Source organism: Ciona intestinalis, unplaced genomic scaffold (genome assembly GCF_000224145.3).
Source record: "Ciona intestinalis unplaced genomic scaffold, KH HT000122.2, whole genome shotgun sequence".
Taxonomy (NCBI): domain Eukaryota; kingdom Metazoa; phylum Chordata; class Ascidiacea; order Phlebobranchia; family Cionidae; genus Ciona; species Ciona intestinalis.
The window spans coordinates 274,158-286,658 of NW_004190444.2; the positions used below are offsets into that span (position 1 = coordinate 274,158).

General features: G+C 34.4%; 3 protein-coding genes and 5 non-coding genes across 9 annotated transcripts in view; 7 read left to right on the forward strand and 1 right to left on the reverse strand.

Annotated features, from left to right (window-relative positions):
• Positions 1 to 41: 41 nt before the first annotated feature.
• Positions 42 to 1,349, forward strand: LOC100183111 (H/ACA ribonucleoprotein complex subunit 2-like protein). The gene has a single exon (XM_009863343.2). The coding sequence runs from the start codon at positions 164 to 166 to the stop codon at positions 620 to 622; it is 459 nt and encodes a 152-aa protein (XP_009861645.1). The 5' UTR covers positions 42 to 163; the 3' UTR covers positions 623 to 1,349.
• Positions 1,348 to 8,118, forward strand: LOC100187151 (luc7-like protein 3). Of its 2 annotated transcripts, none has more exons than XM_026838871.1 (12): positions 1,348 to 1,518; positions 1,882 to 1,986; positions 2,604 to 2,747; positions 2,920 to 3,111; positions 3,377 to 3,538; positions 4,008 to 4,054; positions 4,300 to 4,419; positions 5,110 to 5,271; positions 5,846 to 5,949; positions 6,571 to 6,636; positions 6,856 to 7,013; positions 7,814 to 8,118. In XM_026838871.1, exons 1-11 carry the CDS (start codon positions 1,420 to 1,422, stop codon positions 7,002 to 7,004), a joined length of 1,350 nt encoding a protein of 449 aa, XP_026694672.1. In that variant the 5' UTR covers positions 1,348 to 1,419; the 3' UTR covers positions 7,005 to 7,013; positions 7,814 to 8,118. The 2 variants fall into 2 exon arrangements, with proteins under 2 accessions (XP_026694672.1, XP_009861643.1); XM_009863341.3 differs by having other exon boundaries at positions 5,861 to 5,949.
• The window catches only part of LOC778718 (transcription factor protein), a gene marked incomplete in the record, with an annotated part of 16,502 nt that continues 6,164 nt past the window's right edge, over positions 2,164 to 12,501 (forward strand). The window contains 2 exon segments of the mRNA NM_001078324.1: positions 2,164 to 2,196; positions 11,184 to 12,272. Of these exon segments, the coding sequence (NP_001071792.1) occupies positions 12,033 to 12,272 (240 nt within the window).
• Positions 4,669 to 4,730, forward strand: mir4178b (microRNA 4178b). The gene has a single exon (NR_034575.1). It is a non-coding gene; the product is annotated as a microRNA 4178b (primary transcript).
• On the forward strand, positions 4,736 to 4,799 carry mir4012-1 (microRNA 4012-1). The gene has a single exon (NR_034398.1). It is a non-coding gene; the product is annotated as a microRNA 4012-1 (primary transcript).
• On the forward strand, positions 6,145 to 6,204 carry mir4178a (microRNA 4178a). Its single transcript, NR_034574.1, has one exon. It is a non-coding gene; the product is annotated as a microRNA 4178a (primary transcript).
• Positions 6,211 to 6,269, forward strand: mir4012-2 (microRNA 4012-2). The gene has a single exon (NR_034399.1). It is a non-coding gene; the product is annotated as a microRNA 4012-2 (primary transcript).
• On the reverse strand, positions 8,961 to 9,033 carry trnaa-agc. Its single transcript has one exon. It is a non-coding gene; the product is annotated as a tRNA-Ala (tRNA).

Below are 12,501 nucleotides of genomic sequence, written 5' to 3' on the forward strand. Positions count from 1 at the left end.
ATATGCGAGCGCACTGTTGTGTGTATTTTACACCAAAAGTGGGGAGTGGTAACTACATCGTATCCGTTATAGTCGTGCTTATGGAAGAAAACTTGGAACGTGGTTTTTAGTTTTTCCAGTTTGCTGCAAAGTTTGTGATAAATTAAAACAGTTTTTGAGGAAAATGGGGAAAGTAAAAGCTGAAACGTCAATTGTTGACGAATCTGTGAACGACGGGACAGAAAAAACTTACGACGAGCTTTTAAAATTCTTGAATCCGATTGCGAAACCGTTGGCTTCGAAAAAATTAACGAAACGAATTTACAAATGCATTAAAAAAGCGTCCAAGGAGAAAAATATACGAAGAGGCGTCAAAGAAGTTCAGAAATTCCTGAAAAAAGGCGAAACTGGGTTCGTGGTTTTTGCTGGAGACGCCCAACCAATCGAAGTAATGTGTCACTTACCTGTTGTTTGTGAAGACGCGAACGTTCCTTATTGTTACGTCCCCGCTAAACAGAACCTCGGGGCGGCAAGCGGATCAAAGCGACCGACGTGCTGTATCTTGATAAAGAAGAAAGATAGTTATGAAGAAACTTTCAAGGATTGCGTGAAAGATATAAATAAACTGCCGCCACCGTATTAAACATTGTGTGAATTTTTGGTTTGGTGTATTTTCATGAAATTGAACTAAAGGTGCGGTTTTTGTGTCTTACACCGTTATTACATTCGAATGCCACGCATATCAATAGAAGTTGAACGATTAAAATTAAAATTCCGAACCCATATTGATTTTTCCACTTCATTGCAAACATATACTGTTAAAACTTGTTACATCGTGCATTTCATTACAATGGGGCCTCGTTTAGTCAAAGTTTGCACAACATATTATTATCCCCAATATATGTTGTTTAATTTTCAAGGCTGAAATTGCCCACTTTATGATGTACTCATGTTTTCTGATTTTTATATTCTGTCAAAACACTGCCAAATATCATGCTAACATCTTAGTTTAAACAAAAACATGTTTTTCGTTTCCAACATTTCTTTCATTAATTTTAAACTGCTGCCTATTTTATGAAGAAACCTTTTGGTTGTTTTTCCAAAAAGTTTTCAATTTGTAAAAACAATTCATTATGCATTATTGTATAGGGGTATTATAGCGTGGCATGCCATGGGCCTTGACATGCAGGTCAGAGGTTGACGGTTACCTTAATATGATCACGTTTCTGCAACAGTAACGTGTGTTACATACTTGAGTTTTAAGTTTTAACATTTCGTGGTATACCAGGCCAAATTGATCATGTTTGTAAACCAATAATTTCTTTAAACATTTCGGAAATTTACAGGTTTTAACATTTTGCAAATTGCAGTTTCAACTGACGACCAAACAGCTGGTAAAATATAAGATATTGATGTTGTTTGAACCATCGTGAAAACAAGATGACGGCGTTATCAGCGATGTTGGATGAATTGATGGGAAAGAACAGAAACGCCGCACCGGATGATAAGACCAGTGAGATACATTTCAGTGACGAAGAGGTGATGTTGCTAAAACGGATATAAATATGTTCTGTTACTTTATTTCGCAGTTTTTATAAAAGTCTTGCAAAATGGTAGATACAATTTTGAAATAAAGTTAATAAACTTTATTGTGAGACTGACTTTTGGCACCGTTGGTAAAAAACATTGTTTTTGAGCGCATTGTCTGTCGTTTGACAAGTCTCCATTAGGTTTTGTTTCAAAGTTAAAATAAAATTAACATCCTATATCAAAGGATTTTTTTTATGATGTCTGATAACAAAAATTAAGACAGTTTAATTCATAATGCGCATATTGTATCCACATAGTATTGCTTTTTGCTATTTATTCATAATTTTTTATTTATAATTTTAATCTTCATAGATTTGCAAACACTTCTTGTGTGGTTTCTGCCCGGCCGAATTATTCACCAACACCAGGTCAGATCTTGGTACGTGCAATAAAGTTCATGACGAAAAGACAAGACAAGTAAGTGTATGATGTCATAGTGGGCATTATCTAACAATAGAAGCACAGGAAGGGAGGTGTTTGTTTATTGAATAATGGTCTCAATTTACCAATAGTTTGTGTGACAATTTAGTAGGCCTACCGTGTTTTATGATAAGTGTTGTTTGGCAATGAGAACAATTTATTTAAAACCTTTTTTTTTTTGTTAAAATGATTGTTAATTGGCAATAAACCATCTTATCAGTTTTATTTACTTTGAAATTAATTTTACGGAATTTTTTGCTTTAAAACTATACAACAACTCAAAACAAAATTTCACAGTTGTTTGTAGCAAATTAAAGAATACAAACACCACAAACATTTTATTAACTACTTGTAAAGCCACCTGTCATAAAGAATAAAGTATCAACGAAACAATACCAACATCTGTACCAAATCAGAAAGTCACTACACCATCAATTACACAAACATAATATAAATAAGCACAGCCCCGTTTCCCATTATAATTATCAAGAATGAGTGTCAACCAAACACAACTGAATTTATATAAACACCTGTGAAAAGTTGTTCAACCAATTCTTTATCAAAATAGAATATATCCTATAATGCAACATATATAAACCCCCACCTCACCCCAGGCATACCAAACAAGCCCCCGATATTTAAAATGTGGGTACGAGGAAGAATTTCTTCGATTCCTCCAGCAATGTTGGCAAGATGTGGAACGTAGGATTCGAAGGAATCACCAACGTTTACAACTATCCGAGGAAAAGAATCAAAAAGTAAAAAAACTTTTGTTTTATTTGATTGATTTCATTTTAAATATAGATTAGCAAAATTTTGATTGCTTTAATAATGTATCATGGAATGTATATTATATGGATTAAGCTAGGGAATGGACATATTTATGATTTGTGCTGTTTCTGTTTTCTATTTTTTTGTTTTCATTTCCAGGCACAACAAGGGCCCTCTAGTGGAGCCGAGAACGACGAGAAGATCTCTGTGTTAAACGAGCGGATCACGGGGATGTTGGAGAACATCGAGAAGTTGGGAGGAGAGGGAGAGGTGGAGCAAGCGCAGTCGTTGATGAAGTTGTGCGATCAACTTAAAGAGGAAAGGGAGACATTACAGAACCAACGTGGAGGGGTGGGTTGGGTGGTATCTTATGTTAAGGGGTTGTACCTTGGGCAAGACACTTAACAGACATTGCTCCAACTCATTGGTCACTAATGGGTTGTAGCACCCTAGGTGTTGGGGTCATTTAATATAAACCCAAGGTCCCATGTCGGTCTCATCCCAGAACCTCACCCATATAGAATAAAGTTGTATGATGTCACCAATATGACAGAATTATTATGACATCATCATTATGACATCATTAATAATATGACATCATTATACCCCGCTGCAGATAATGGACACTTTTGCCGTCCAAGAAAAACAAATGGAAGTTTGCGAGGTTTGCGGGGCTTTCCTTATCGTGGGCGACGCACAAACCAGAGTGGATGATCATTTGATGGGGAAACAGCACATGGGATACGCTAAGATTAAAGCTACGATAGCTGAGCTTAAGGTGGGTTGTTGTTACAGTTGTTGTCGTTATAAATGTTGTTGTTGGTCGAGATTGGTTGAATATTTATATAAATGTCAAAAGTGCTGAAGACATAATGTTTAATTAGACAACCAATTATTGGTAACTTGCACATAAAGATCAAAGCTGTTTAAGATGTGTCCATACTTGTTCTTGTTGTTTGGTCTGAAATGTAAAACAGTTCGTTATGTAAGAAAACACTTAATTAACAAATTAATTAATAATAGACTAAGTAGTTCCTTGTAAAAAACTTGTTATACCAATATTTCAGCTGTAGGGAGACATATATAGGGTTCATGTTATTTACCAGAAGGTATATTTACTTTTATATAAATATATATGTATATATTGCCTGGTAACAACAACATAACAATTAGACCACTTATAACTCATGCAACATTAGGTTGTTTCATTTTCTTGTTTAATAGTTATCGCTCGTTTTATTTTCCAGGATAAATTATCCAAAGCAAGTTTCCAGAATGTTCCTGAAAGAAAAATGTAATTAGTTGTTCTTAAATTTGTTTTAAATTGTCATTGTTAAGTTCTCTATATTTTAACTTAGTTTGTACACTATTTCAATTAACATTTATGGAAAATAGACAAATTTGAAAAACAATCTAAAAGAGCAAAAATCTAGATGTTATAAATTAAAAAAATCTAACTAAAAAGTATTATTTTTTTGCAAGTTATAAACTAAACGAGTAGAATTAATGAAACGAAAATTTAACATTGTTTTGGATCAGAGATTCACGAAATGGGAAACGTTCATCTTCACGTGATCGTAAAGATAGAAGATCTCGTGAAAGAAGATCACGTGAGAGGGGATCACGTGATCATCGTGATAGATCATCACGAACATCACGGTAAGTTGTATCATGAATATAAAAAAATAGATGTGTGGAGTTGTCTAAATTGCGGGTAGCACACTTTCCTCCAGCACAGAGGGTAATGTGTTCAAGGCTGGTCGCTGCTACCATTGTGGGCGTATGGGTTCTTGGGCAAGAAACTTAACGGCAATTGCTCCAACCCAGTGGTCACTAATGAGTTGTATAAAGGTGCATGAAACAGCACACCCGTGTTATAACAACTGTTCTATTTATTAAACTTATCAAATGCAAACTTGATCAGGTTTTAGCATTACAATTGTTGCTTTTAACTTGGAACCCGTTTGCAAAAGTAAAGCTTATGTTCATGTATGCTGTGTGTATATATGTGTGGTACAGCATTATGTATATGTGAGCTACATTAATATTGTGAATTCGGCACGAGATGTATGAAACAAAACACCTGTTTTATAAAGACTGTCGTTGCGAGGATAAATAAGTTACATACGTCGATACGTGGTAACTCGTAAGCGGGGGGACTGCCGTTGCCATGCAAGGAAAAATAAGTGTATTCATACTTAAATAAAAGTATCCTAGGTGTTCGGGTTATGGGTCAGCTCTGACCTACATTTCAGTACACACTCATAGAGTAGGACCCTTTACCTAAATAATACATTATGCAAAAAACTGATCGAATTATTAAAACCTGATCCCTTATGTTTCATGCAGTGATCGTGATCGGAGGCCTTCATACAGATCACGTGATGATGATAAAAGATCACGTGATCGGAAGTCATCTCGTGATCGTGATAGCAGGAGACGTCGATCACGGGAAAGGACTGATTCACGAAGATCACGAGATGATAGGAGAGATTCAGACCGTCATAAAAGGTGATCATATGAATATTATCATGTAAACTCCTATGAATAGATGCATCATGAGGGTGGTGTAATGCATCTGTATCATGGTTTCTCATCTGTATCATGGTTTCTCTTGCACTGCAAAGTATCTAGCCCGGCATTCTGGCCCAGTGGTTGTGGCCCAGTGGTTTCTCTGGCCCAGTGGTTGTGGCCCAGTGGTTGGTATATATATATATATATATATACCAACCTTTGGTCTGACACGATAGCTGAGCGGTTGGTCTGACACGATAGCTGAGCGGTTAGACGCTTGCATTATAACTAAAGGATACCAGGTTCAATGCTTGTTGCTGGTAGGCGTATGTGACTTAGGGCTAGACACTTAACAGACATTGCTCCAACCCAGTGGTCACTAATGGGTTGTAACACCCTGGGTGTTGGGGTAAACTTGACCTAAATGTCGTAGGACTTTCCTCATAATAGAATGGAATCCATGTGTGCCGAGGGTTGCTGGAGGGGGCACTGTATTATAGTTGCCACTAAATTGTTAAAAATTTGGTTCTCACCTGCTAGGATAACCAACATAGATATCATATTAACCTAGATACCATGTAACCAGGGACAGATCTCGTAGTCGCGACAAAGATCGTAAACGAAGTCGAAGAAGTGATTCCCGTGATAAGAAGGAGAGGAAGGATAGAAGTAAAGGTGAGTCAGGGTTCAAGGCTTGGTGCTGCGACTATCGTGGCGAAGCGCCTCTGTATTAAACCCAAAGGTTGTAAGTTCAAGACTGGCTTCTGCCACTATCAAGGCCGTGTGACCTTGGGCAAGACTTTAATTGCTTCTGCATGCACAAGGTGTTCGAACATCAACTGTTGTGTTCTATTTGTTAAACTTATCAAATGCAAACTTGATCAGGTTTTAGCATTATCATCGTTGCTTCTAACTTGGAACCCGTTTGCAAAAGTAAAGCTTATGTTCATGTATGCTGTGTGTATATATGTGGTACAGCATTATGTATGTGAGCTACATTAATATTGTGGTTTTGACCAAATATTGACGAGTTTCAACACAAACATAAAGCTTATACATTTGACACGATTGTCTTGGTTTTTAAACGGTTCAGTTTTAAACTAAAACCATCTTTAGTTATTTTGGAAGTTAAAATCATTTTAGTTTTTAAACTAAAACATTTGAAATGAAGACAATCGTGGTGTATTCATGGGCTGTTATGTTTGTAAATCTAATTTTTTTCCTTCTGTTTAATTATGCTTTTAATTTAATTAAACCATAATTTGACTAACCAAAATTTCTGATTATCTTTTTCAGACAGGAGCAAGGAGAAGGAGAAAGATAATAAAGAAACAAAGAAAGAGGAGAAACCAAAAGAGGAAGGTTAGTTTATTGACAAAACAATAATTAATGTAAACGATAGTTAGACTAATGTTTCTCAACCTTTCTTGGTTCGTGGCCCCCTGCTCCATCAATAAAATAATCTACATTTGTTTTAATGCATTTACGTTTGGTATTTTATTCACCACTTCGCAGTAACGTGCCTCTATTTTATTAATGTTAATGTTTTTGGGGCTATTATTCATAGAAATCATATTTTAGTTGAAACGACAGTGGAAGAAAATGTTGCCATGGAGACGGTGGGTGAAGAAAAAGGGGATGAAGGGATAGGAGAGAATGGAGGGAAAAAGGAGGAGGAGAGAGTGGAGGATGAAGAAGAGGAAAAAGTGGGAGGTGACGGATCAGTTTAAAAATATGAGGTTTGTAGAAAAAATAGAAAAAGTTGTAAAAAAAGAAAAAAATAGAAGAAATTGGTTAAAAAGATCAAAAATACACATAGTTGTCTAAATTATGTTTCTGGTTATTTTTTTCAATTCAATTTACAAAAAAATCCCATTTTGGTTTGCTGAAAAAGGTTTTAAAATTCTTTTTTTTCGTTTTTTTTTTAACTTTTAACGTTTCTGCAAAAATACACTCGAAGCAAAATGCTGGATGGTAATTTTTTGAATAAACGAGATGGAAAATAAAGGATTCTTCTGTTAATACAGGTATTCCAGCAGGTACAATAAGTTTATGTAACAATCTCAACAAAAACTGTTTTATGTAAAAAAATTATAATTACTTCAGAGATTATCAGCTCGAATAAATTTATAAGAAATAAGCCATGATTATCCCATTTATTTGGTGAAACGTTTTGTTAAACTCTTTATTGTCAATGCCATAAACTGCCTGCTTTCTTTTATGGTCTAATATTAATGTAATGAATATGCGTTTCTGTTCTTAACTGTAAAAAGATCCACCTGTTTATTTCTCTGGCCCTGAAAGCTTAAGTGATTTGTAAGGCTTAGCCTTCTGTATGTATGTATGGATAAGCGTGTTTAACTTGGTGAATATTATGATACACACAAGTCCCCACCCAATATCCCAGGTTCAAATCCCTGTCCTGGTACTTATATGCAGATCTACAGACTTCAGAAAAGTTTTGAATAATTTTACCAAATTTTTCCCCAGGTTTAAAAATTTGTTTGTTTTTTATTAATTTTATTTTTACAATTTTCAGAATCTGCAAAAGTTTTACCAAGCTGTACAAAGACCCCCACCCACCTATTAAGAATGTAAAGGTATTTCTTGGACCATCAACAAACAATGTACATATGTTTAATCTTGCGTTAGCTATATATTTTCAAGTTTCCAAAGCAGAAGATTTCAAGTTAGTCTCAATCTTTTGCAAGACAAGAATTTTCGAGGTGAATTCCTATATTTTTGGAATTTTTGCCGATTTTGCTTTTTTCCGAAAATTCTGATTATTATTTAGCAGGAAGCATCGAAAAATAAAATTTGTGAGTCGCTTGCGCTGTTTAGTAATCTGGTTAAATTTTGCGTAAAAACGTTGAAAGTTCGATTTTATTGAATTGAATCATTTTTAATTAAGGGTAACATGAAGACACACCGAGAGTATGAGGTATGAATTGTATTTAAGTCATGTTTCAATAATTAGCGTCAAAAGTGATTATTTCTTGTCAAATTTCTGCATTTAGGAAACTATATTGACTGCATACAGCTTGCTGTGGACAATATGTGGTCACAGGTTATTTTATTATTTTGTGTTTAGTTACTGAAAAATACACAAAGAAATATCTGCGCTGAACAACGCTGGGTGTAGTTATTTCTTTGTTTGTTCTTTTTACTTTGAGGCGAGCTACGCTGTAGTGTAAACGCCGCTTAAAAGAACAAACAAAGAAAATGTTTACGGTGAATAAGTGTAGATATTTCTTTGTTTTGTTTTTTTCGCAATTGGTAGAAAATTTTCGTTTATTTTGTTTTGTGTAAAAGTTCTTTGTGCTTTTGTGAAAATAAATTTACTGTGGATTTGAAAGTTTTGTGGTTTTGTATTTTGGGTAAGTAAAAAGTTGGTTTATATCTGTCCAGTAATTATACTCGCAGAGATACATATTTGGTAACAATCACACGTATAATATGAGTATATAAACGTATTTATATTTATACGGACTCTGATATAACATTTATCACAAAAATACCTTTTGACAAAACCTGACACATTTAAACACACTACTTGATGCTTTTCTATTAAAAATAAATATCAATATTTAAAAAAAGTTCTAAAACTTGAATACAATGTGTGTTGTCGCGAAAGAATGCGATTAGATTCTCTTGTTGTCGCCAGTAAAAAGAAACGTTAAAAAGTGTGGAGGTGCCGGGCATCGATCCCGGTACCTCGCGCATGCTAAGCGCGCGCTCTACCATCTGAGCTACACCCCCGACATTCAAACTGATTCGAAACAGCCTATATATAAGATTGCGCATATATGCATGTATACGCATCTAGTCGCAACCTTTGTTTTAATAAGTTTTTAAATGCAAAACTTGATTATTATTTAATAAATTTTGTTGAATTTACAACTTTAATAACCTAGCGGTGTATTTTGTTGTTAAGAATTTCAATTCCAGCTTTGAAAGTATGTAGCCTACTCCCACAATTACACTATATACAATAGCCCACTTATAAAGTGTTACAGCGCAAAATTCGGCCACGAAACTTCAAAGAAAATGTTCTGCAATCTGGGCTAGGCTGTGTGGCTTCGCAACGCGCCACTAGCTTTTACAGAAAGAAAATTCGAAAATGCTCTTCGGAGCAATCTTTGTTTCTTTTATTTATTTGCATTCCTTCTTTCCTTTTCTCTTTATGATACAACAATCGCGCCGGGTGGTGCCTTTGTTTGCCCATGTTCTAGAATATGACGTATTTCTAGAATACGTTGAATTAATTTGGAATTTAAAATAGTTTTAAAAATTTGTTGAAACGCTTTTGCGGTTTAAACATTTATTTTAACTTATGCAACGTTTAAAAAAAATATTATATTAAATTCAAAAGCTGTTTTATATATGCGTTTATTAATATTTATAAATTTATTTGAAATTATGCATTCATACGGCGTATGTCGTAAAATATTCGAGAGCGAGTTTCGTTGTTCTTTATTCGCTCATATTCGAACTCGTTGCGCGCGCGCTTTTATGACGTAATAGAATAATCGCGTCGGCATCCGTAGTCGCGGGCGCAGTCACTAAAGAGCTAACCCTGTTCTCTTTTATTCAACGTAAAGTGTAAGAGCCAGCTTTGCTTGTTTATTTCATATATTCAATAGCAATAAAGTGGAAGAAAAGATTCAAGTCTTATGGCAGGTGAGCGGTCTGTTTTGATTTTATTTAAATGCAAAAGCGACTTTGCAATTATTTGCTGCGATTTTTTGTTCCTTTTACTTAAAATTTTGCGGATTGTTTAAGTGGCTGCCGTCTTCTCGTGTGCTGCGTGCGGCTTATAGCTGCACCGGTCTCATGTATATCATGCTAGGGCGGGTATTACAAGCATATTTAAAGTTAAGTTTAACTTAGCATAGTTATATAGTATTACAGGAATTACGGCGCCGCCTTCCGCGCTAAAATTCCAAAGCAAATGTATCAAGTTACGGCTGGAAGTTGAGTTTCTAATTTCACTTTTACAGCGCCGCTTAATAGACAGACTCGTATTTTAAAGTCCTATTGCCTTTAAAATCTATTTTAACCTAGAAAGGTATTAATTTAATATTTTACATAAATTATAACATATATATATATAACTTTTAAAAATTTGCAAAAGTTTTGAATTATTTTTTTGTTAAAAACTTTTGCAAATTTGTATACCAAACATGTTAATGTTATGTTATGATTTTATTTGACATTTGTTTAACTTTATTTAAAATATTTGATTTTTTTAGATGGGCAACAAGGCCAGGGCGGCCAACAGTTTTCAAACGATTATTATCTCAAGCAACAAGCTGCAAGAATGTTGAGTGCGATTCAAAAAGGATGTAAGTGATTTGTATAACATATAATTTGCACATGTGTTTTGTTGCGGCTTGCTAAAAATTAAAAAAGTATTTGGCAAATATAACTTATATAAACACCTGTGTAGCCTATAATATAGCCTGGCTTATATTATTTCCATATTTTTCAGTTACACATTAATCAAAACCTACAATTTGTTGACAGTACACTTTGTAAAAATACTGAAGTGTCGGTCAAATACAACTTAACTTATATAAACACCTGTGAAAAGTGGTGCAACCAATTCAAGGGTATTGTTTTGTTGACACTTTGTAAAACTAGCTGTCAAAATATTGAAGTGTCGGTCAAATACAACTGTTCTGCAATTATTTAACTATAGATTTCAATAGAAATACTAATTATTTTACAATAAATTTATTTTTTTTACATCTTCAGCGTATTTTGTAACGGACAACGACTCTTTCCCTGCGCAAGCCACGATGACCAACAGTCAATCAACGGCGCAACAAGTTTCCGCTGTTTATTTAAATCAACAACAACAGCAACAACAACAGCAACAACAGCAGCAACAACAACAACAACAGCAGCAGCAACAACAACAACAACAGCAAATACAACAACAACAACAACAAGAACAACAACAACAACAACAAACTGGTGGTACGTCCCATCACATACAAGTTCAACACCAACAGTTACAACATCAATTGCAACAGGTGAAATTATCCAACAACGCAAAGTTTTTATTAAACAACCCAATCCTGTCTTCTCCATATATTCATAGCTTATTTTTATTTATTATAAATACTAAAACGTTGCATATAAATTTGGCATCAAATGTTTTTTATACAAAAACTTAAGCTTTTAATATCAATTGTTCCTTTTGAGCGCACACAGAATCATATAGTCTTTTATTTATTACAAATACCAATATACAAACACTCAACTTTAAATGTAAACACTACAGCTCAAAAAAATTTGCTTTTGTTTATATTAGTTAAACTTTGATTAAACTCGCTTTTCAATAAAGTTTGTGTTTTGTTTGTTTTGTTTACTGTCTGGAGTTTTTAGTCGTAAAGATAAAACAATAATTGACCCAATAATGGCAAATGATATCAATATTTGGGGTTATTTATATTCTAAAAAGAGGACTTACAGAAATTTTTATCATATTACCCGTATCGCAATTACTCTGTTTTGGTTGTCCAATTATTTCTTTTACTTTTTATCAATATTTTTTAACATAATTTGTCTTTAATTATTTAGTTGTAAAAATGGAACAATAATTAACCTAATCATTGAAAAGCATGGTCAATTTTTGGGGTTATTTATATTAAACAAGATGGACTTACATATTTTTCAACACAAACTGTTCTCAATATTTTTTATCATAATTTGTCTTCCAGGTCCAGCAGGCCCAACAACAGTTCCACCAAATGCAACAACTCGCTCAAATGCAACAGCAGTTTCAACAGCAGTACACTGGTGGTACCAGTAGTGGCAACAATGTTGTTATGAGCCCGCAGAACTATAGCCCATCGCGAAGGGGTAGAAAACCTACCGATAAAAAGAAGAGGAAGCGTCACACCTGGGTGAAGCGACCAACCACCGCTTATTTGTATTTCGTGTCAAAATATCGAGAAACATTAAAGGAAGCTGGAGAGGTCGTGCCAAAGGTGAGGGTGGCGGGGATAGGGGGGTGGCTGGGGTGTTTGTTACCCATTCAAAACATTGGATGATTTATTTTCTGTGTTATTTTAAGATTGTAGTAAGGAGAATTTTTTTAATTATTTAATATTTTGAAAAGTTGGTGGCCCAAAATACAAAGTCCTTTTTATTTTTTTTGCTAAAGTTGTAAATGATAGAAACATAAAATCCTATATATGTTTATGACACAATTGTCTT

Coding starts and splice junctions, on each gene's coding strand:
- LOC100183111 (XM_009863343.2), top strand. CDS start 164: ATGGGGAAAGTAAAAGCTGAAACGTCAATTGTTGACGAATCTGTGAAC.
- LOC100187151 (XM_026838871.1), top strand. CDS start 1,420: ATGACGGCGTTATCAGCGATGTTGGATGAATTGATGGGAAAGAACAGA. Junction 2,748..2,919: donor CCGAGGAAAAGAATCAAAAA/GTAAAAAAACTT, acceptor TTTCATTTCCAG/GCACAACAAGGGCCCTCTAG. Junction 3,539..4,007: donor CTACGATAGCTGAGCTTAAG/GTGGGTTGTTGT, acceptor TTTATTTTCCAG/GATAAATTATCCAAAGCAAG.